Here is a 21,440-nt window from a genome sequence, read left to right on the forward strand (position 1 = left end):
AAAAATCAGTAATTAGACATCTCAAAATTATTTTATATTGTCGTTACAGAAACACTTGGGAACAAGTCTCAAACACTGCTTGCCTGAAGCCCTGATTTATTAAAAAGAACAAATGATACTAGTAAAGCTTTTCTGGACTATTTTTAGTTGGTACAATGACATAGCTGATGACTAGCAGTCCTTCTCACAAGGCTGGGTTGGAGACACCTAGCTCCCACTCATTTCCAGGTCCTCTTCTAGAGCCACTGCCTGAAGATGCTTTGTGGTTAAGGGTGGCATTCAACTCTGCCTGTTCCCATGTGTTTTGCATATCACATAACAAGTACAAGGGCATGTAGGGTATCGCTGTGTATGACCAATTTTCAAATGAGAAGTTACTGCAGAGAATGGCTGATGGTACTCCAAAATAGCAAACGAAAAAAATACTGACAAGAGAGTACAAATAAGAAACAAATACAAGGTAAGGACAGATCATCATAGGCAATTTGTTACTGTAATTTAAGAAACTGTGCTTGTTTGAGGAGTGATGGCAACTAGTTATGAGTGAGCCCTAATTGTGGGATGTCTGTTTGCATACACTCAGGGACTGTAACTGTTTCTAAACTCTCCATGCCTTTAAGCATTCAAAGATCTATGCCCCTTTAAATTTCAAAGAGATTTAACCTCTGAAATATCCCTATTGATTTAAAAAAATGCAATCTAGAGTCTTAAGCTTCTTAGGTGTTTGTAAAATGTAATCACAAATCTTAGTTCATTTGTTTTTTCAATCAGCATCTGAGTCTTCCTTAAATAAAATTTAAGATGCAAAAATATTGAGCCCTGTTGAGAATATATGCAGAAATATTTTATAGACATACATATTTAAGTAGTATCGCCATATCCAAAGGGATTGCTAATCTTCATATCTGATTGCATAAGCTATTGCTTTAACTTGCTAAAGAACTGTGGTTACCCCATGAGAAAGCAAAGCAGCAGTTATGCAGTACATGTATCATCTCTGTGTGTTGTGGAATTCTTTTAAGAGCTAAGATTTCCAGATGGAGCATCCGTGCTTCATTTATACACAATGACCACCAGATGTAAATAAAATAATCATTTCGCTTACGCACTGGGTGATCAATGGAAAATATCTCATGCTGTAACAGTCCCAGGACTGAAATATTGCAAGACATTGCAACAGATACAAAGATATCTGTCCCTAGAAGAAAATTCAGGCTAGTATGATAATTGTCTAGATTCTTTAATGAACAGAAATAGTCAGAGTATGAGCTCTTAATCTCACTGGAATACTATGTTTTCCCACAATACCTGCAGTGTGGATGTCCAGTCAACCACCACCATCTGCTTGTATGAATTACCTTCCCAGCCATGGAGAGTGAATAACCACTTCCCAAATGGGCACCCTAGACTGTAGGCATCAGCTCACAGAAAAGAATCTTCCTTTTGGAGATCTGCTGTGAATGCATGGCTTTGCTGACCAAAGCTGCCAGCAAATGTCTGTATTGTCAGGAGAAGAACTGCGAATACAAGGAGGAGAAAAGGGACCTCCAGTGCTCCATTCTGTGGAGCTGAGTAGCATTAGGTCTTCCCTCTGCTCTTGAAGGGATGTACACATCCAGTCTAAACAAGCAAATAGACGGAGAGACAAGAACAGCTCTTCCACATAGCAGGAGGCTTTTGAACGCATCTATAACTTAAAACTCGATTTGCACCAAATAAAGCAACTTAGCTTTGATGACAGCTTTATGGCCAAACTGCTCTGGTGATCACTATTTTATGGATTAGAGAGAGCAGTGTCCCTTAAAAGGACACCATCACAGCAATTTCCATACATTTTCCTCCTGCAGTTTTCTTTCAGCTGCTGGGAAAGTTGAAACTGAAAGCTGCTTCCTAAATATATGCTACATACAGATGGACTCTAGGTTTGTGGAATAACACTTAAGACAAGTGCTAAGAAAATGAAGTTAGTGTGTATCTATCTTTTCAGTTTGGGTTAAAAAAGAGAATTTTTTAGAAGTGTTTTTTACAATAATAACAGCACAGTTTAATGTACACATTATACATAACATCACATCAATCCTACCTACAGGGGAAAGCGGTGGCAATAAAATTCTTTTTTGAGTCACAGATTTGTTTTCTGAAACATGAAGTCACTTGCTCCAGCATTTCAGTTCCACAAATTTGCTGATGAGGAAACACTGTTGTTTCTACTTTGAATAGCCATTCAGTCTAGCAGTAGTTCACAGGCAGAGGAAAATACATGGATACATGGTTTGATCAAGTAAACCAGTACAAGGGGGAATAATAAAACATTTCTTCAATGGAAAAATCCTTTCAGATGTAAATTGAAATGGATTTGACATCATGAGCAGATCATTCCCAGAATCTTTTCTCACCCTGAAACTGAAAAATCTATATTGATCAGGGTGTTGAAAGGCTTCTGGTAAGCAAAAGCGATCCACAGTGACAACAGAATGCCAAACTTACTCCAACGTATCAACTTTTGATAATGCTAAATGCAATAAGAGAGACTGAAAGAACGACTTACAGTGTGACTAAGACTGTAAATACCATTTATTATAGTGTCACAGACATCTGTTTCTTGGAATCTTATTTCAAAACTGTTTCATCCCTAGTAAGGATGTAATGAGAATTACATAGTCAGTTTAAGTGAAATATTAGACTAGAATTACAAGAGTATTTGGCTGTCTCCAGATGCAAAATAGCAGCTTTGTAAATCTGCTGTGTATCTACATCAATCAGAGACATTACTCTTGTTAGCTGCAAGTGGATCTTATGAACAAAACTATCTAATGCCTGCCTTAAAAAATTGTTCCTTAAGGTACCTTAATGCATCTAGTCCATTCAGTTGGTTGCAATCTCAAACAAAGTGTCATTTCTGATGGCTACTGAGACAGAAAAGAAGGCCTGAATTACATTTTTTCAAGAAAAGAAATTCCTTTTGTCATCTGTAATAATAACATGTCCAACATGCAAAGCTTGAATGCCCTGTTGCCATGCAAGAGCACTCCTTCAATATTTTAACACAAAACTACAAAAAGTCACTTCACTATATAAACCTCTTAAACATAAGATGAAGTGCTGTCTTAAGTCTCCCTCTGTGAAACAAGACTAGTTTCACATATGCAAACATTTAAAATTATTTGGGAGATGATTTAACAAATGAATTCCAACAATGCCTCGCAGTTGACTGGAGTGCCTATTGATTAGTGATGAAACTGAGGGAATACAAAATACAAAAAACAAGACTCTATTTTGCATGAAAATGACACTATTCCTGCTCCACTGAACTTGTTCAACAGTATTCAGCTAGTGAATGGAAGGAAAATACAACTTTAATGTTGTCCCAGTTTCAGCATCTTCCCTTACTTTACATTTATGGAATTATACAGTATGATGTATGGCAAAAACCAGAGGAATCCCCTCTTGCTCCACTAGAGAGATGGACAACCAGCCTCAATTATGAGATCTTTTGAAGCGCTGTGTATTACCTGAAGCCAATGTACTGTACTCAGTGCACCTACAGAGTCTGGTGATTTGTGAAAAAATCTTGTATTTTCTTCAGGATAAATTAATTGCTTTCCTGACCCTACCTCACTGATGTTGGTAAGAGACTAGTAGGTATTTTCTAATACCTACTGACCCCCATTTTCAAAAAAGTTTTAAGGCGATTTTCTTCTCACTCCTAAACTTCTTGTGTGTATATCACTGGGAAAACCTGCAGTTCGATTTTTGTGGTGGGACTTGGTATGGGGAAATTAAAAATCTCGTGTATGCTTATATTAGCAACAACTAAGTGGAATGTAGGACTGCAAGTCTTGGAGTATATATATCATCTAGATGTAAATATCTAACAGGTGCTTAAATTAGGAAGTTAGTCTCCTCAGCCTCCCTCATTTAGGAACACGTAAGTAAAGATCCTGCTCTGAATCACTTTTTGACTAAGCCTCTCTGTCCTCTCTGGTTCTATGTGGAACCCATAGAGACCAGATTCCTATTGAAGCCACCAAACCTACATGCCAGAAATCAGCCAAGTGGACCTTCCCTCCATCCAGCCATGTGTTTCCTGGGCGAATATGCACATATGCGTCAGGAAGAAAGAAACTGTTGGCCTGCTCAGAGGGTGATTGAGATCCTATGTCTGGGATGCTCACTCTTCATTTACCTGTTGTGAGAAACAGGATTTTGCTGACTGCTCAGTATAACCAAATGAAGGCCCTTCGAAAACAGCCGTGGGCAGCTTGAGAACCTCCCGCAGAAACATGTCATATCTGCCATAAACCATCACTCCACTGGAGTCGGAAATCATTGAGAAAATATCTGAGGGGAGAAAAACAAGAAAAGGACACAGTAACTTCAGTGAGAGCTACAGATTTGCTCTGAATTCAGGATCACTTTATTTGAACCAGAAGTACTAAACAACGTGTTTTGCTTATGGAAACCTCCACTATTACTGCATCTTTAATTCCAACCTCTTTCAATAGAAAACAAAAAGAATTATTTGCAAAACAAAAAGCAACTGATTTTAATACTAAAATATTCCTGACATTTTTTTCCTTTGTGTGTGGTCATTTTTTAAGCAGCCTGATGCATGGCACAAGGCAGTAATTTAATCAGATAAGAAGGCTCTGATTTGACAAGATATGCAACATCAGCTTTTTGCCTAGTGCCAGCTTACCATGTCAAACCAAAATCTTGACAACAAATTCATTAAGTCAGTTATTATTGTTTTGGACACAAAAAGAAGTGAAGGTCTTGCAAATTCATTACTTTTCACTGTTCTCCCTTTTTTAATATATCACACTTTTATTATTGCAGAGATGCAGGTTTCTCAGGCCTTACTTTTCTGCTTGTTTAAAATTATCCTGTGCTTAGCAGGAGATCACTGACTAAGGAACACTTATTGTTTTTCAGGCTGTTTTGTCCACTGCTTCATTTCCAGAAACCTGGATAGGAAATTCTGACAGCAGGACTCTGGGACTGCTGACCCAAAAAATCATTATTGTACTCTAGCCTTCTACTGGATAGACTCTGCCCCTATTCCTAAAGCAGCTTAGGGAACAAACAGTTCTCACTTTATAGCAGTGCTCAATTTATAATTTATAGCTTTAGTTTAGTCCATATTTGAGTTTCTACATATAAATAATATATTAAAAAATGGCACCAAATCTGGAAGACTAAATCAGCATCTGTGATTCCTACTTGTCTACTCTAATCAACATCAATTTGTAAACTCAATTTTCTTGGGCTGAGGTAGAAGGCTTAGGGGAAAATTAAAGTTTTTTTGGTCAAAAAGTCTGGAAAATTGTGTTCTGGACCTGAGCTACAGACAATGTATCACTAAATATTCCATTGCAGCTTCCAGTAAACTATGCCTTTGCTATTGGGAAATTGGGAATAAATCCTGTGAAATGAGAATCTGTTCATCAAAATAGATGGCATAAGAATGTGCCCTATGGGAGGAAATATAAATAGTCCATAAATATATTGTATTTATTGGTGTGAAATGAGAGAGACTGTTATTAAAAAGTAATCAAAAGAAATTGCTGAATGATGCTTCATGATGCTGAGGCACTTTAACTGTACTCCAAATTCCATTATTCCAAAGGAAAAAAAATAAAATTCACCAATCAGAACCTCAATATATGCAATCTGGCTTTAAAAATAGGAAGTCGAGTGAGAAGTTCAACCAAACATTTAGTGGGATTTACCTGGAGACATATAGAGTGCAAATCCCAAACCCAGTCATGAAACTCTAACTTAGGCTAATTTCCTCTTTTCTACTTGTACTGTTATTTCTCCAAAAATAACAAATTTTGAGCAGGTAAAAAATGTCACCTGGAAGACTTACATCTTAATTTGTCCATGATTTTTCCTCCACAAAGAGTTGCCAAGGCCATTTTGACAGCAAAAATGGAAATTTTACCATGTCCTTCCCTGTTCAAAAGTAGAAAGTAGCCATATTTTACATGTCCATTTTATAATACGAGCCTCTGTCCATTTAAAATGCATATCACCAACATCACTTATTGTAATGCACAATTTATGTGGATTGACATATAAAGAAATAAGACCTTTAAAATGAGAGTTTGTTTTGTGGGAACACACATTAGTACACTTCTGTAAAGATCTCAGAGCAGCTTTATCATGTGTATGAAGCTCAGTAAACTGTTTCTCTTATTATACACTACGGTGATAATTATTCCTGCTATTTGTGCTACAGTAGCACTGGAAGGTACTGAGCACACTCACAGTCTCCCTATCCCTTTAAGTGCATTGGTATCTTTTGAACCTGGAAGATTGCAAATAAGTGAAAAAATCAACCTGGGAACAAAAGTGAAAAACCAGAAAGGGCTCACACAGTTGCACAAGCTGCATATTGTGGCTATTAGTAGGTCCTGAAAACTGTCTTTTCAATGATACACCTGACCCCGAAGAACCTTTAAAAAGCACTTTGATAAAAAATGGGGAAAATATCTGCATCCAGAATGAGCAAAGGATATTTGTTGTGATATGTAGAAGAGTTTTGTCCCTGGTTTGTTCAAGATGAGGCAACACCTGTCTCTCTATTTTCAACTTAAGATGCATAATGCTATTAAACCCCAGGAGTATGCCTTGGGGCAAAAAGGCATGTTGCTAACCCTTCCTCCAACTGTCTTAAGGCATGCAATGGCTTAGCTTCATTGTTCCTCTTGCTATCCTCATTCTCCCTCTACGTATCTATATACATGTAAGATAGGCATGAATGGTATACTCAGATTTGTATATTAAAGCATGCTACATGCTCCACTGCTATGTTCATTAAGTCACTCAAGATTCTGGAAAATGAGTCAGACCCCTAAGCTTGACTAGCTAATAATTTTTAAAGTTCAGTGAATTGGATATAGTTCTACATCAGTGTAACCCATAATTCTAAATATTAATTCTAATTATCCTTTACACCCATTTAAAATTCTGCTTTTTGTCAGAAAATCAACTGGAAATACAAGCAAAATTAGTAAATTCACTACTTCAGTATTTAAGACAGAAATCTTTACTATGTTCTTTAATGCTGACTTTTGTGCACATTTTCTTTTTGTTACGTTGAATACCCTTTGACTGGCTTCGTAAGATTAAAATTCTAGCATAGGAATTTCCAGACTTCTGTATTTCCATCCTTTGTTAACTGGATTCTGATTTGTGTAAACCAGGACTTAGCAGTGCTACGGCTGAGTATGCAGTAATTTTGTAATTTTTCTGTGTGTGCTACCCTTTAGACCTTTAGGAATTTTTCTGCACTGTTTCATCATGATGTTTCCACCTGCCTTTAAAAGACCTGTTATACTTAAAAAAAAAAGCTAAGTGGAAGCAATGATGTTGTTAAGAAGCAATGAAAGATTTAGAGGAAAATATAAAGCCCATGTGGAAGTCCTTCAGATTTAGATATTTTTTCCCAGGAGGTTTAGTTACATTTACTAACAGGATTATATTCTTGAATGGCAGACACATATCAACTTGGCTTCAGCCCTCCACCCCAGAACCATCGGCTTTTCCCATACTCACATGGTTACAGAACAGAGGAACAGAAGAGGAAAAGATTTCATTTATCTCTTCAATCTCTCCATTTGAGTTGATTAGTTTTGACACTGTATTTTGTATCAGTCATTTGTATTCATAAAAGCATCAGTAGAGCCAGCATAAATGCAATTTGCACTCCAATATATCTCTGTGTGCACGCGTGTGTATGTGCACACATACATACACACACACATGCATATATAAATATGTATGACTGATGAACAGGCAGGATAATGGGGCCTAAAACTTACCAATATCATTTGGATCCAGAAGGGCCCTAAGCTATGTCTAAGCACTACAGAGTCCCGTGACTGACAGCACTTGGGCCTCACAGTGTTTGCCATGGAGAAGCAAATGCTGAAGCAGTGGCTCACAGCAGCATGAACAGCTCTACAGAAGACAGTGCTCCCTGAAAGAAGCTTTAGGCTGGCTCATGCAAAGAGATATAAATTTTACTAGTGGATATAGGAGAGGACAGAAAACACTTTGATTTTATATAGCACCTCTCTTACTGAGGTTACTCCTCACAACCCTACAGAAAAGAACTAGAAGCACAAGTGATGTCAAAAGCAAATCTTGAAGCTGTTGTGCACTTAGCAGCAATACAGGATGGAGTACTTAGGCAAGGGAATGATGGCCAGGGCTTAAGGTTATCTCTTCTGCTTGGGGAAAAAAGGGCAGAAAATAATACAGCTGTTAAGACACCAGACCAGAGCAGAAGGTTTCCTCTACTAATGCACAGCTGCAGAGAGAGACAGCCTTTCCCCACAGCAAGGAAACCCCACAGACAATATGACAAAATCCACAGACCATACAAGGCTAAGTCCGGCTCCAAGGCCTGAATTTGCCTTCTGGGTCACCAAGAAGACTGGTACCAAACAGATGACATTGTCATTTGTCAGGATCTCTAGCAATACTCATACTGAGACAACCATATGCTGGGGAAAGCTATAAAGAAATAACCTCACATCTTTAGAAATAGAAAATGGGTTCCATGAAATGGTCATGGAGAAATTACAATTTTTCTCATTTACCAGGCTTTAAGAGGTGCTCCCACAATACTTTAAGGTGTCTTATCCAAAAGTAACAATATTTCTTCTGCTACGTGTGGGCTTCCTACTTCCCACTTTAATCAGGGCAGTCAATTCTGCAAAGTCAGAGGCTGCATTTACAAATTCTCATTTTCACAAACAGGTTTCAGAGAAAAAACTTCACTGAAATCAAGCAAAATTTTTCATGTAGGGGAGAAAAATGCATAATGACCAAATCTCTGAAAGGCTTTTTTTTTGCTGGGCTTCCTTTGTAAAAGCTAGCTGGCCTCTGTGGCTTTCAGTGAGTAGCAAAGGTGGAGAGGAGAGAGAGTTAAACACTTCACTGCTCTGAATAGCAGGATGAGCAAGAAGTTATAGTTCCAAAACAGATATCAAACACCTTCATATATTGAAATCAGTATGATTCAAATGTGCATTTGATTAAACAAGGGCTTGAATATTTTCTCTTTTCTCTGTAGAAGTCAAGTGCCCCCAGCCAGACTGCATCTGTTTCATAGCCCAGAGCCCACAACTCCATTGATAGGATAGGTATGTCCAGGAACAGAGAAAATTCAGCTATTTTCTTATCAGAAAAATACTGCAGCAGGAATAGCTGGAGATAAACTAGCATAGAATATTTCCAGTCTGCTTAAAGAGAGTGCCTGGGGGAATGACTCAATTGAATGAGGCTGACATTCCACCTAGCTGCTTAGGCTTTGACACCAGCCCGGGACAAATTTTTTAGAGGTTTGAACTTGTCAACTTTTTATATAGTACTTGGCATGCCAGTGAAGGAAGTGTGCTATTATTTCATAAAGCTAGTTAATCACCTTAGGCCTAGAAGCAAAAATTATCACTAAGTTTTAACGTGCAGTTAAAAACATAGATCAGACGTGCTTCTCTCCAGCATTTTTGAAGTCTGACCACCTCATTCTGCGCACTGGTTTTGGTCTATCAGGGTCATCTATCACATGATGCCGACTCTCACATATTAATGATAAATTAATTGGAGAAGTATCTCTGTTTGTGGATTTTGAATTTGTTGACTTGCAGTTTTATAAGGAACATCACACTCAGTGTCACGTGAAATTTTACACGCTATAATTTTCTCCCACTTTTCCTCCCTTCAGAGTTGAGCACAAGAGACATAAAATTATTTGTAAGCCTAATGAATCTCCAATGCCATGAAAAAAATCTTTAAAAAAGTGGGATGTAAGCTCAGCACAGGCAATGGCCAAGTTGGCCCACATGCCATAGCACTGCACTGTGGTTCCTTTTGTGTTCTGCTAGCCACGTTTTAGCTCCTAAGAAGACATCTGTATTGCAGGCCTAGGGAAACAGTCTGTGCCAGAGAGCAGAGAAACCTGCCAGGTTTTCAGCAGGCTATAAATGAAGGAAGAAGCTCTGTTCAAAGCTTAGAGAATCTTCGGCCAGACAGTACACATAGAGCAACACATATATTAATTGGAATTAAGTAAATGAGATAGTTGCAGGCTTATAAAACATGAAATAACTTGTCCCTTGTGGTCCTTTCATATATGTTAATTCATAGGCTCCATTTCTCCACCTTCTTTGCATTTCAAATGGAGCATGAGATACTGTACCACCTTCTTTTGACCTGCCCACAGCACAGTAGGAGCAGCCAGCATCCTGTACTTAGAACAGCCTTCTCATTTACTCTGAAGAATTGTTTTGGTCTTAGAAAGCTATTATTGGTTTTTTAGGGTTTTTTTCCATTGTTGCCTGCATTTATAGCATCAAATGTGATCATATAAACATTCATTAATAAACATGAAAGATAATTCCTCAGTAGTCACCTAGAAATTTGGGTAGCATCTCTGCAGGTCAACTGTTTCCTTAAAACACAAGGCTAAGAAAGCGATGAGTGAACCCAGATCAAAGATAACAGGCTTGTTTTAAGAATGGCTCTTGTGATTTCAGTATGATTCATGCAGCTAATAAACTTCCATTTTCATCAGAGAAGACTGCAGATAATTTAACTTTCCAGCTTCTGTAAATGGGGGGAGAGTGAGAAGACTTCATCCTGCCTCACAGGTCTACCCCTGTTCTTCCTGTATCATAGAAACACAGAATGGCTTAAGTTGGAAAGGACGTTAAACATCATCTAGTTCCAACTCCCTTGTTGAGGTCAGGAACACCTTATACTAGACCAGGTTGCACAAAGCCACATCCAGACGGGCCTTGAACACTTCCGGGGATGGGGCATCCACAACCTCTCTTGGCAACCTGTTCCAGTATCTCTTTACCCTCAGAGTAAAGAATTTCTTCCTGATATCCAGTCTAAGACTACTCTCTTCCAGTTTGAAGACTTTCTCTCTTGTCCTATCACTACATGCCCTTCTAAAAAGTCTCTCCCCATGTTTCTTGTAGGATTGATTCAGGTAGTAGAAGGCTGCAAATAAATAGGTCACCTCAAATCTTTCTCTTCTCCAGGATGAACAAACCGAACTCTCTCAGCCTGTCTTCACAGAAGAGGTGCTCCATCCCTTGGATGAACTTGGTGGCCCTTCTCTGGACTTGTTCCAACAGGTCTATGTCCTTCCTGTGCTGGGGACCTCAGAGCAGGATGCAGCACTCCAGGTGGGGTCTCAGGACAGAGGAATAGAGGAGCAGAATCACCTCCCTTGACCTGCTAGTCACAGTGCTATTGATGCAGCCCTGGGTATCCGGGCTGCAAGTGCACATTGCTAGCTCATTTTCAGCCTCTCATCCACCAGCATCCTCAAGTCTTTCACCTCTTGGCTTGTCTTGACCTGTTCACCCCCAGCCTGTGTTGATATAGAGTGTTGCCCTGACCCAAGTGCAGCACTTTGCACTTGGCCTTGTTAAAACTCTTGAGATTCTCATGGGCCCACTTCTCCAGCCTGCTGAGTCCCTCTGGATGACATGCAAAGCATTGTTTCTCTCTAAGCATGAGACCACAAGAAAAGACCTTGCTCCTCCTTTCAACAACTTGTAACTAACCTTCAGCAGAAAAAGACCTTTCTGCTGCACTGAAGGGGAGGGAAAGGAGCAACATGGGAAGCAGAGAAATCAGCTCTGGTTAGATCCCAGCAGCTCTCACACTATTCTTGTAACATGAAGAGCCATCTCCCTCCCTCAGTTTCCCAGAAACCAGGAAATCTGAACCACCAGTAGTTGCTAAACCAACATTAAACCCAAAACTTCAATAGAATGGACCATACTACAAGGTAGGGCACACTTTGAGGATCAGATGCTTAACTGGTATGTCTTTACTTGTGACAGGTGTCCAAACTCCCATTACGGTACAGAGAGACCTAGCTGACACATATCTCCATGAAGCCTGAACTTAGGTATGTCAGATTGCACTTGAACCTTATCCCAGTTGTTTGATATATTTAAAATGGGGTGATAGGCAGCTAGTCCCTATCTCTGACTCCAGAGCTAGGAGCCTCTTCCTAGGGTTTCCTTGGGTGTCTTCTTCTGGGAAGTGCATACCATGCACTTCACTTGGAGGCAGCACGACAGACTGAGCTGCTGTTTGAGAAATGGAGTGAGTGTCACAGCCTCCTCACCCCTTGAAGGATCTGACTGGAGCCCATAAACAGGTCATGAACCACAGCACATGGGATGTTTTCAGGGAAGGCAAAACCATACCCCTTTAGAAACATTCTCTAATGCCCCACAGAGGATTAAATTCCTCTTCTCCATTTTGCTGCAAGGAACCATGTTGTCTAGCTGAGATCTTTACCCCTTTACAGCAAGCTACAAAAGAAGCACATAATCCCAGCTTTTGCTTCCACAGTCCTGGGTTTTACCCTGTGTTTACCAGCCAGGAAGCCGTTTGCCTGTGGCATGCAGCAATGAATACATCTGGCCATTTTCAGCATCTCTTAGTATTCTTGTCACAGCTGCAATGGTAGGAATTAAAATGCCTGTTCCTTCTTTTACTGCCCTTGAGGGGAAAAAATATTCCTGAAAGCTGTGTTTTCACAATGTATTGGCATCTTTTCTTCCCCTTGGAGGGGTCAGAGGAAAGGCTGAGTGGAGCCTTCTCATGTGGAACATCTACTTTTTCTCTTTGTTGCCATGGTGACTGAGCCATCGGCTGGTCTGGCACTGAAAGGTGCTCAATGACACCCAGTAGCAGAGTATCAAGTGAGAGGACTGGAAAGAGGGAGGGGAAGAGCGGCAGCATCCTTTTTTTTAATGTGTCACAGCCAATATTTTCTGGTAGTGAATTTTCAAAATATAAGTCATAAAGTGATAATAGGTCATCTGCATCTGTCAGACTTAACCACTGTTCTCCAAGAATTCAGTTTTGAGGACTGCAAATATTTCAGAACAGGTTGCCAACTATGTGTTCAGAAACTGTAATAGGTATATGCAGTTTACTCATTAAAGTTAAGCGGCTCACTCTATCTCAAACTTCCTCTTTTTGTAATATGAGTCCCATGCAGTAATAAACAACATGAATTTCATCACCTCCAGGTCTTTAATCCTATTTCTGTCCTGGTCTCAAAATCATGCTGCACTGGCATGAGCCAGAAAAAAGAATTGCTTACAGCTGCAAGAACTTGCAGGGAAATTAGCTCTTTCAAAATAATGAGCTATTAACCCATGTCACTGCTGCAGAGGCATTGCAGTGGTGTCAGCCACTGGTGTGTCAATAAATAACAAGGCAAATTAGAAGTGCATGTAAATTTGTTTCTGTAGACAATTCTTCTTTGATATAAACTGGAACAAGCCTGAGTAGCTGGTTGAAAACACAGTTGTGCTGCATTTGGCTCAACAGAAATGAAAGCAGAGGTCCTTAATTTACGTTGTCTCCCTAGTTAGCACTATTCACATGCTTGTTATTTGGGTCACAATTGAGCTTGTCCAATTGTTTTCCAAAGTTATTTCCAGAGCAAGTAAAATCCTTTCCCCAGCTGGGAGAGGAGGGGACAAAGGCAGACTTACGGATCAAAGGCCGCTAGCAGGAAGTTGAGCAGTAAGCTGATGGACTGCTCCACGTTGATCTGGTGGGTCGTTGGCATCCGTTTGTTGAGCTGGTAGAAGATAGTTGAAATCACAGCTTCCAGACGTGCCACGTTCAGTTCGATGCTGGGGTCCAGGTTGTTCAGTGCGTTTTCCCGCAAAGCTTCTATCACATTCCAGATGTCCACCAGGTGCACTAGGGGGCAGAACAGAAAGACTCAGCCGGGCCATGCGCTCCGGAAAGCAACTGAGAAAAAAAAATCACCTCCTCCCAAAGGGTGGGGAGTAACACAACCATGCACAACATGCTTCATGAATAATTAAACATATTAATATATTTCCCATCACTGAGAATTGAATTTGGTGGAGGAAAGAGCAAATAAAATTCAAATCTGTTAATAAGCAAACAATATATTGATATTACTAGTTGTAATGAGTATAACCTCAGTTCAGGAAATCATTCCTCATTGTATAAAGTATTCAAACAAAAGTCTATATTACACAGAAATCACTGGAAGGTAAACATACGCTAACCGTTTTTCTGAATCATGCCTTTATGAATCCCCATTCAGAAAATACTCTTAGATATTCACTTGCACAGCAGATGGGCTTTTCAGAAGATCCCAGGAATACTAAGTGCTTATCACATACTGATATTTTGAAAATTCTTTTCAGAAATTAGTATGGAAAGGATAACATTTTAGAGAAACAGAATGGTAATTGAGTCAGGGTAGACAAGCTACATTTAAACAAAAAGCATGTAATGAAGTGATCCCAGAGTAGCATTTTGTGTCTTCCAAATATATTTGCCAAATTATTTGTTAAATCTCCCTCTTTGATAAAGTCTCAAGTTGAACCTGATGGGAGCTGTTTTTACCTACAAGGACAGCTTAAAGGGCAATTTGTATTCACCCTTTGTATTTTACCCAAATAGAAACCTTGTTTGCATACCAATGTTATTGTGGCAGTATGACTGGCTTGCCGCAGAGATGAACCTTGCCAAAAATGAAAAACCCTACAGTCATTCAAAAATCAGATTTGGGTCAAACCTGAACTCAAACATTCATCCCTTTTTTTTAATCCTAAGTATTACCTGCTGTCGTACTGAAGTGCCAATAAGAAACACATCATGAGGTACAGGGTGCAAATTCTCTTTTTTTTTCACCAGAGAAACCAGAGATATGTCCTTATGATGCATGAAGAACTATGTGTATGTGGAAAGAGATCCACTTTTTTGTGGATAGAGAAATTTAAGTCTAATCCTTCTCATTATATTTTCACTTGATTGGCTTGCAGGTGCTGTCTCAGACTGCAATGTGATATGATGGTCTGATGGCAGGGAAATGCAAGCTGATAGTAGATAATGAAATCAGATACAGACATTTTACTTCGTCTAGAATTTTGCCCTATGATTGGGTTTCCCTTCTTTTGCCTTGGTAAAAAATAACATCTTACACCCTGCCAGTGCATGTGGAAGATACACCATATAGATGAGTGTTAACAGCAGCAGCATCTACTTTAAGGACTAGACAAGGCTTTTTTGCACTTCTTCTTACTGTTCCCTAGCAAATGAGTGTGAAACCTGAAAGATGGAATTCCACTGTGACACCTAAATATTTATTTTATCTTTGTATTAAAAGGAAACTTTTAGAGGCAATCTTGTATGCTGACAGGCTGCCTTCAGAGTTCATCCTGAATTAATCTGGGTGGGCGGAGTATACAACCTCTCTGAACTCTTCCTTTTTGCTTTATAGCTGGAGGAAGAGCAACTTCCCCATAAAAAATCTGGCATAGGTTTTGGATCCTTTTAATGCAGTCATTCTCATTCCCACTTAATCAATTTCCACTGTCAAGTTGCCACAGAGGTAATGTGGATAAATGGGAGATGAATGATCTCCAGGAAGACAGTCTGCATATAATAACTGACCCTTTCTGAGAGCTCCTCCACATGGTTCAGAGGTCAGACAAGAGAGAGAATGGAGGAAGTCTCCAGAAAGCAGGCCATCATCTGGTCCAGAAGGGAGGGTTAATGAGCATTCCACCACTTTAAGGCAGCCAAAGGAAAATACAAGAAATACAGAGCAACATGCGAGAAGATGAAGCAAGAAGCTGGATCACGTGCATCTATTTTATGGCCTTATCAAGAGGGAAGGGCAGGCAGAAAGCAGAAGGTGAAGTGTGATGTTTCCCTCGAAGTCTAGCTGTCACTGGTCATGAGGGCTGTTTCGGGTAATTCAGACCAAGCAGAGGAATGAGAAGGTGCTTCCACCAACAAATCCACCAGGCTGGCTTCTGGGTGCAGGGGTATGTGTGTAAACTGTCAAACCCAGGCAAGGAGTGGAGACATCTCCAGAATCCTCTCTGGAAACATTCCAAACCCACCTCGATATGTTTGCTCTAGGTGACCCTACCTTTGTAGGGAGTTGGACTGGATGATCTCCAGAGGTCCCTTCCAACTTAATAATTCTTTGATTCTGTGAAACCTGAACTATAGCCACACTAACAAGATAACAATGTGAGAAATTACCAGGCATAACAAGTACCAAAACAAGGAGAAACACCATACGCAGATGGCTCTCCTTGACTTGAGGCTACACTATCAAGAGAGCAATCCGAGAAACAGCATAAACAGGGGTATTAGCCGTGCTGACCAAGGCAGAAATAACTAGGGTAACCTTACCATAAACACTGAATAGGGATGTAAAATCGGCAACATTAGAGCTAGTGGGAAAAGTATAAACAGGGACAGGCTGTTTATCTGGGAGTGCAAGAGCAGGGTAGTGGAAAAAAGCATGGGAGTGGAAAAGGGGAATTTAAAGGGTAACAAATCATGTCATCAGAGCTGCTGGAGTACCCTTCAAGCAGCCTCTGCATCTGATCAGTGTGGAGAAATTGTTTTGACCATACATGTTTACTTCTGCAATCATTGGAAACTGCAATGGTTTTCCTAGTACTGATAAAAGGATGTTCAGGGAGGATGAACCAGACATCTAGACTCCCTAACTGTGAGAATTTCATGCAGTAATTTAACTTTAATTGCTATACCTTGGTAGTGAAAAACTCTTGAGTAAGAGAACATGGAGTGAAAGAGCTGGCAACAATGAATGAGGCCGAAATGGGGGTTGGTGTCTTTATTTTTCACACGATCTAGTACTAATACTATGTAGCTGTCAGATTTTAATGTGGAGGTTTTTATTGTTTTGTTTTCCCACTGATATTATATTTTTCATTATTCAGTCGTATCCAGGGTTAGTTTTGATGAGGGTCTTGGGAAGGAAAATGTCCAGAGGCTAGCAGACATGGGACTAATAACATCAGTACACTAAACATCTGAGAGAAAATTACTGGTTTTAGTGTTAGTTCTAACCTGAAAGCCTCATAAGCCCTCCTGATATTCATTAGTATGCTAGAAAGGTAGAGCAAAAGAAAATGACTTATTGGAAATTACACGGCTGCAACACTCCCCTACATACCATAAAATATCAGTCTCAAGGAACTGCTGTGTATTTGTACTATAAATAATTTCACTTGGGGTGTTTTTTTTCCAGAAACACTTTGGTTCCACTTGAAGCTGAATAAACAACAATCCTACTGCACTATTTTATTTTGCATTTTATTCATTAATTTCAAATCTCTCTACAGAGGCTGGAAAGCAATACTTCCTGGAGGAAGAAATGAAGGATGGACATGAGCCAGGCGTTTAACAAGAACTACTAATTCTGAAAGTATCTGATGAAATGTCTGGCTCAAAATCACAAGGAGTTTATTAGACTGTTGTACAGAGAACTGAAGTCTCTGACCTTTATTCAAGCACCTTTAAGCATCCGTTGGGAGACAGGTGGGATGAACAGTGCTTTGAAGCTGCCCATATTTCTTCAGTGACAAAGTCTAAAGCAACAAGTTTACGTGACACATATAACCTCAGACCTGGTAAAGTCAACTGAGATGAATCCAACACCTTCCTCTTTAAACATTAAGAAAATATGTCTTTTCTAGTCTGACTACTACATGACAGAATAATTCAGATTTATATAAAAGGTGAATAATAAATACTTCAATCTGTATGAACAGCTACCAGATGCTATCACAATCACTACATTTTACTGCATCGCTTGATCTTGTGCAGATTACATGTGGGTGCAGTGCCCTACTGTCTACCTCGAATTCTATTTCAAGTTTACTCACACAGTAAACAAATTCTTACATATTATATTTTGCTGCCAGATCAACCAATCAAACACTGGCACAAGGCAGAGTAAAACACAGGACTCTGCAAGCTCCACTCATTTCTACTAATAGAAATTTATGCCTAAATCTAATGTGATATCTGTGTATCCTTTTCAAAGTAATAATAGAATGTTAACCTTGCAAACTTTGCATAAGCTTACATTCCTGATCTTCTCTTCTACCCATTTTCCCTAATACCTCCTATGCTCATTTATTCATTTATCCATCCCTGAGACTGTTTTAATCTCACTGAAGACAGCATGTTTGCACAACACATAGTGCAATCAAACCCCCAAATCTCATTTCTACGTATTACTATGATGCTAAGAAGATGAAGAGTTTGCAGTATAACAAACCAGCATACACATCCAGGAGCGCTTTCTCTCTCCTGAAATGTACCTTCAATTCCCTCAACAGAGTAAAACTCCAAAAGTTTGTTTTTAACTTCTCACTGCTGTTGCTGCTTTTGTTGCCTTGCCCACATTTCCCTCTAAATAGTGAATTACGCTTCAGCATGAGAAAGATGCCCTTTCTGAAGTGGATCTGTAAAACTAGAGGAATCTGTCAGCTGTTTCCTCAGTGCCAGCAGATAGGCAGTAGGAGTAAAAGCTGCTCATGTCTAGCACCTGTGTGGTATACTGCAATCAAAAACCATGCAGCCCAGCCACTCTTCACAGAGCCTCCAGAAAGGCCCTGCACTCTGTAAACAGCACAGCTACACACGTGTAGATTTCACTCATTTGCCTGATGTCAGAAAAAATGTAGACAATTTCCACAAGTAATTGCTAACAATTTCCTTTAGATTTTCTGTGAAGTGATTTCTGAAGTCACGGCTGAGCTAAAGGTCTGCATTATTAGATCATCTATGGAGAGCACTGTCTGATAACTTCTATGACATTAAGTAATATTTAAACACTGTTTAGGAAGGTTTCGTATTTGAGCATGTTCAGTAACAGACTGAAATTAGTGAATGTAAATAAAGTTCAGGAGCTGGACAGAAGTGGGACGAGGCAGATAAGGAGCATCACAGATGGTTGCCATTGCCACAGCAATTGTTATCAACAAACACACGCTCGGAGGAGACCCTGGTTGAAATGAAGAGAATTCACATTAATGTACGAAAATACACTCCAAATAACAAACATTTCCTTCAGTGGACTCCTTCAGCAGTTAAAACAACATTTGGAGATTGCCTGTTGCCAGTTCATTGAGACTGAACTGATTGGTCTCTCCCTGCAGGATGTAAGGGTGGATGAAGATGTCTGGCTCAGTTTGAAAGCACTTCTGTATTTTCCTGAAACTAAAAAGTTTTCAGATAGCCTTTCAGTTTTACATCCTGTCGTTCTGCCTTCTGTGTTCAGAACATCTTTCTCTACTACCTTTTACTATTTTGATGATGAAAATGAGCAAATAGTAGTTGCAGTGCAGACCTACAATTCTGTCAACAGGTTCATTTCTGGAACAGATGTACCCTGAACACATCTAAAGAAAGCAGAATTTAGCACAATCTTATGTTGCTTACTATAAACACATATGTCAGTTTTACTGATCTTGATCCTTCCTCCTTTCTTCATACATTTTTAATGTCTTCATTACCAGGAAACCAATATATTTTTAATTTATTGTAACTAGTAACTTCAATTTATTCGCAATAAGTGATTTTCTGTTTGGTAGATAATAATATCTTAATGGTCAAAATGAGAGAGAAGAGATGGACTACATTCTTTTTTTATAGAAGTTAAAATTAATTTATGCACTGAAAAATGATTTTTTCTCTCCATCATGCAGTTTATTTTAAATTACAGAAAGGCTGTGAGATATAGATAATCTTGGATATATCACTAATCTCAAAGGAGGCAGATTACTTTAAACATCAGTTGTCAAGAAATTATGTTGCCCTAAGCAAGCATAAAAATGAAAACTGTAGTAGAAGTTTATCTTCTAAGTAGTAAAAAAACTAAATTAAAACCAGTTTGTGTGCTTAAGCTTTCTTACCATTAAATGGATATACTTATACAAAAATCCTCGTCTGTTCTGCTTCATTTTTTGTATTCTGCCTGAACCATGAACTCTACAACATTATCTCTCCATTTATTATTAAATGAACATGGAAGAGAAGATTATATTTAATCAAACTCGGGAAGCTATCTAAATTAGGGCTTTAATAATCAATTCAAATTTACTTAACATACAGTAGGTCTAACTAAATCTAGGTTAAACATGACCAAGTTAGGACAGTATTCCTCCTTGATAGATTTTCCTTTTTTGGGGAATACAGGAAAAACTTTTAAAGAAGTAATAATGTAAATTATTTCCAAAACTATAGTAGGCATTTCATGAAGATTTTAGTCCAGCAAAGGTCTTACAGACATGCTTAAATTGAAGCATACTAGTACTGTCATTTGAAATCAATGGCACTTGACTGTATGTCTAGTATTTCAGGTGGATTTCATTAAAAGGGAAAGATTTATGCTTCCTTGTCTAACAATCCTAAAAATAATATAAAGTATGCTAGACAATTCCTTTTTTTTTTGATTAGAATCTATGAAGGCATCACAAATCAGGGTATTGGCGCCATTTGTCATCGTCATTGCTAAGAAGCTTCAGAAGTTACTCACTCTTTCTGTTTGGCTCCCTCTCTCCTGCTGCCAGGCAGGAAATGGAGGACTGCCCAAGGCATGTTCTTCCTCAACTACACCTGTCTGTGGTCAAACTGCCCCTCAAATCAGTCACCTATAGTGTGATCACTTAAAGCTTTATCTGCACATCCCACCACTATGCAGCTCAACATGCCAGCTAGGTTGGCTTGCAATCTTTTACTCCTTCTGGTGTCAAATTACAGGCAAAAGAAAATGTACCAGGGTGGTGCTTCTGCTCAGGGCTAAAGAGGTACTCTTTGGCTGAGTACATCTGGTGACAGCTATCACACTGCAAAGTCTGGCACACTCAGGCTACTCATGGCCCAAATACCTGAACCTTTGCTCAGTTGGTACCTGGAAATGTCCTGTATGTTGCTATTCCTGCTTCCATGTTTCTTGGGCTTCTCATCTACCTCCCTTGCCCACCTCTGTTGTCAGGCACTGTTCATATAGCCCAGTGACTCCTAGCACAGCTGGACACCTGTTAGGCAGCCGATCCAACAACCTTGGTATGCACAGGGCCACTTCCAAACACTCTGTGGGCCATCAACAGATCTTGGGCTGGTCAGCACTGTTTTTCAAAAGCAAGACTGGTGAACTTTTAGCTTGTTAGCACATATTTGAATGTACTAATGTAAAGATCGATTTTATTGCATCTTCTTGCTATTCCACTTAATGTTGAAGTTTTGTAGATGCAGTGATTGGTGACTAAATACTGCAAGCTTAAAAATGAAATTAAATATTCAGAACATTTATTGCCATGTTATTCTGATCCCCAAATGCTTCAATTTTTAAAGATGTGCACACAATGGTATGAAAAGTTGTAAGAGGATGATATTTGGATTCCCAAAACTAACTACAGGCAAAATTTAGTTCTTCACTAAGAAATCAAAGTCTTTTCAAAGACTGCACATTTGAAATTGAATTTGGCAAGGCTTACTGGTGTCATCTTCAGGATAAAGGCCCTTGCAACAAGTCGGACAGTCTGCAGCAAGGAAGATAG

The 21,440-nt window shown here is 39.2% G+C and overlaps 1 protein-coding gene across 10 annotated transcripts in view; it reads right to left on the bottom strand.

The window, feature by feature from the left end:
- DTNA (dystrobrevin alpha) overlaps positions 1-21,440 on the bottom strand; it is a 234,632-nt gene that overhangs the window by 58,738 nt on the left and 154,454 nt on the right. For all 10 annotated transcript variants that reach the window (XM_071554578.1, XM_071554583.1, XM_071554577.1 and 7 more), the window contains 3 exons: positions 13,554-13,767; positions 5,873-5,958; positions 4,187-4,341 (listed from right to left, as the gene is read on the bottom strand). In XM_071554578.1, the coding sequence (XP_071410679.1) occupies positions 4,187-4,341; positions 5,873-5,958; positions 13,554-13,767 (455 nt within the window). The remainder of the gene's footprint in view (positions 1-4,186; positions 4,342-5,872; positions 5,959-13,553; positions 13,768-21,440) is intronic.

Source organism: Pithys albifrons, chromosome 4 (assembly GCF_047495875.1).
Source record: "Pithys albifrons albifrons isolate INPA30051 chromosome 4, PitAlb_v1, whole genome shotgun sequence".
In the NCBI taxonomy this organism is placed as follows: Eukaryota; Metazoa; Chordata; class Aves; order Passeriformes; family Thamnophilidae; genus Pithys; species Pithys albifrons.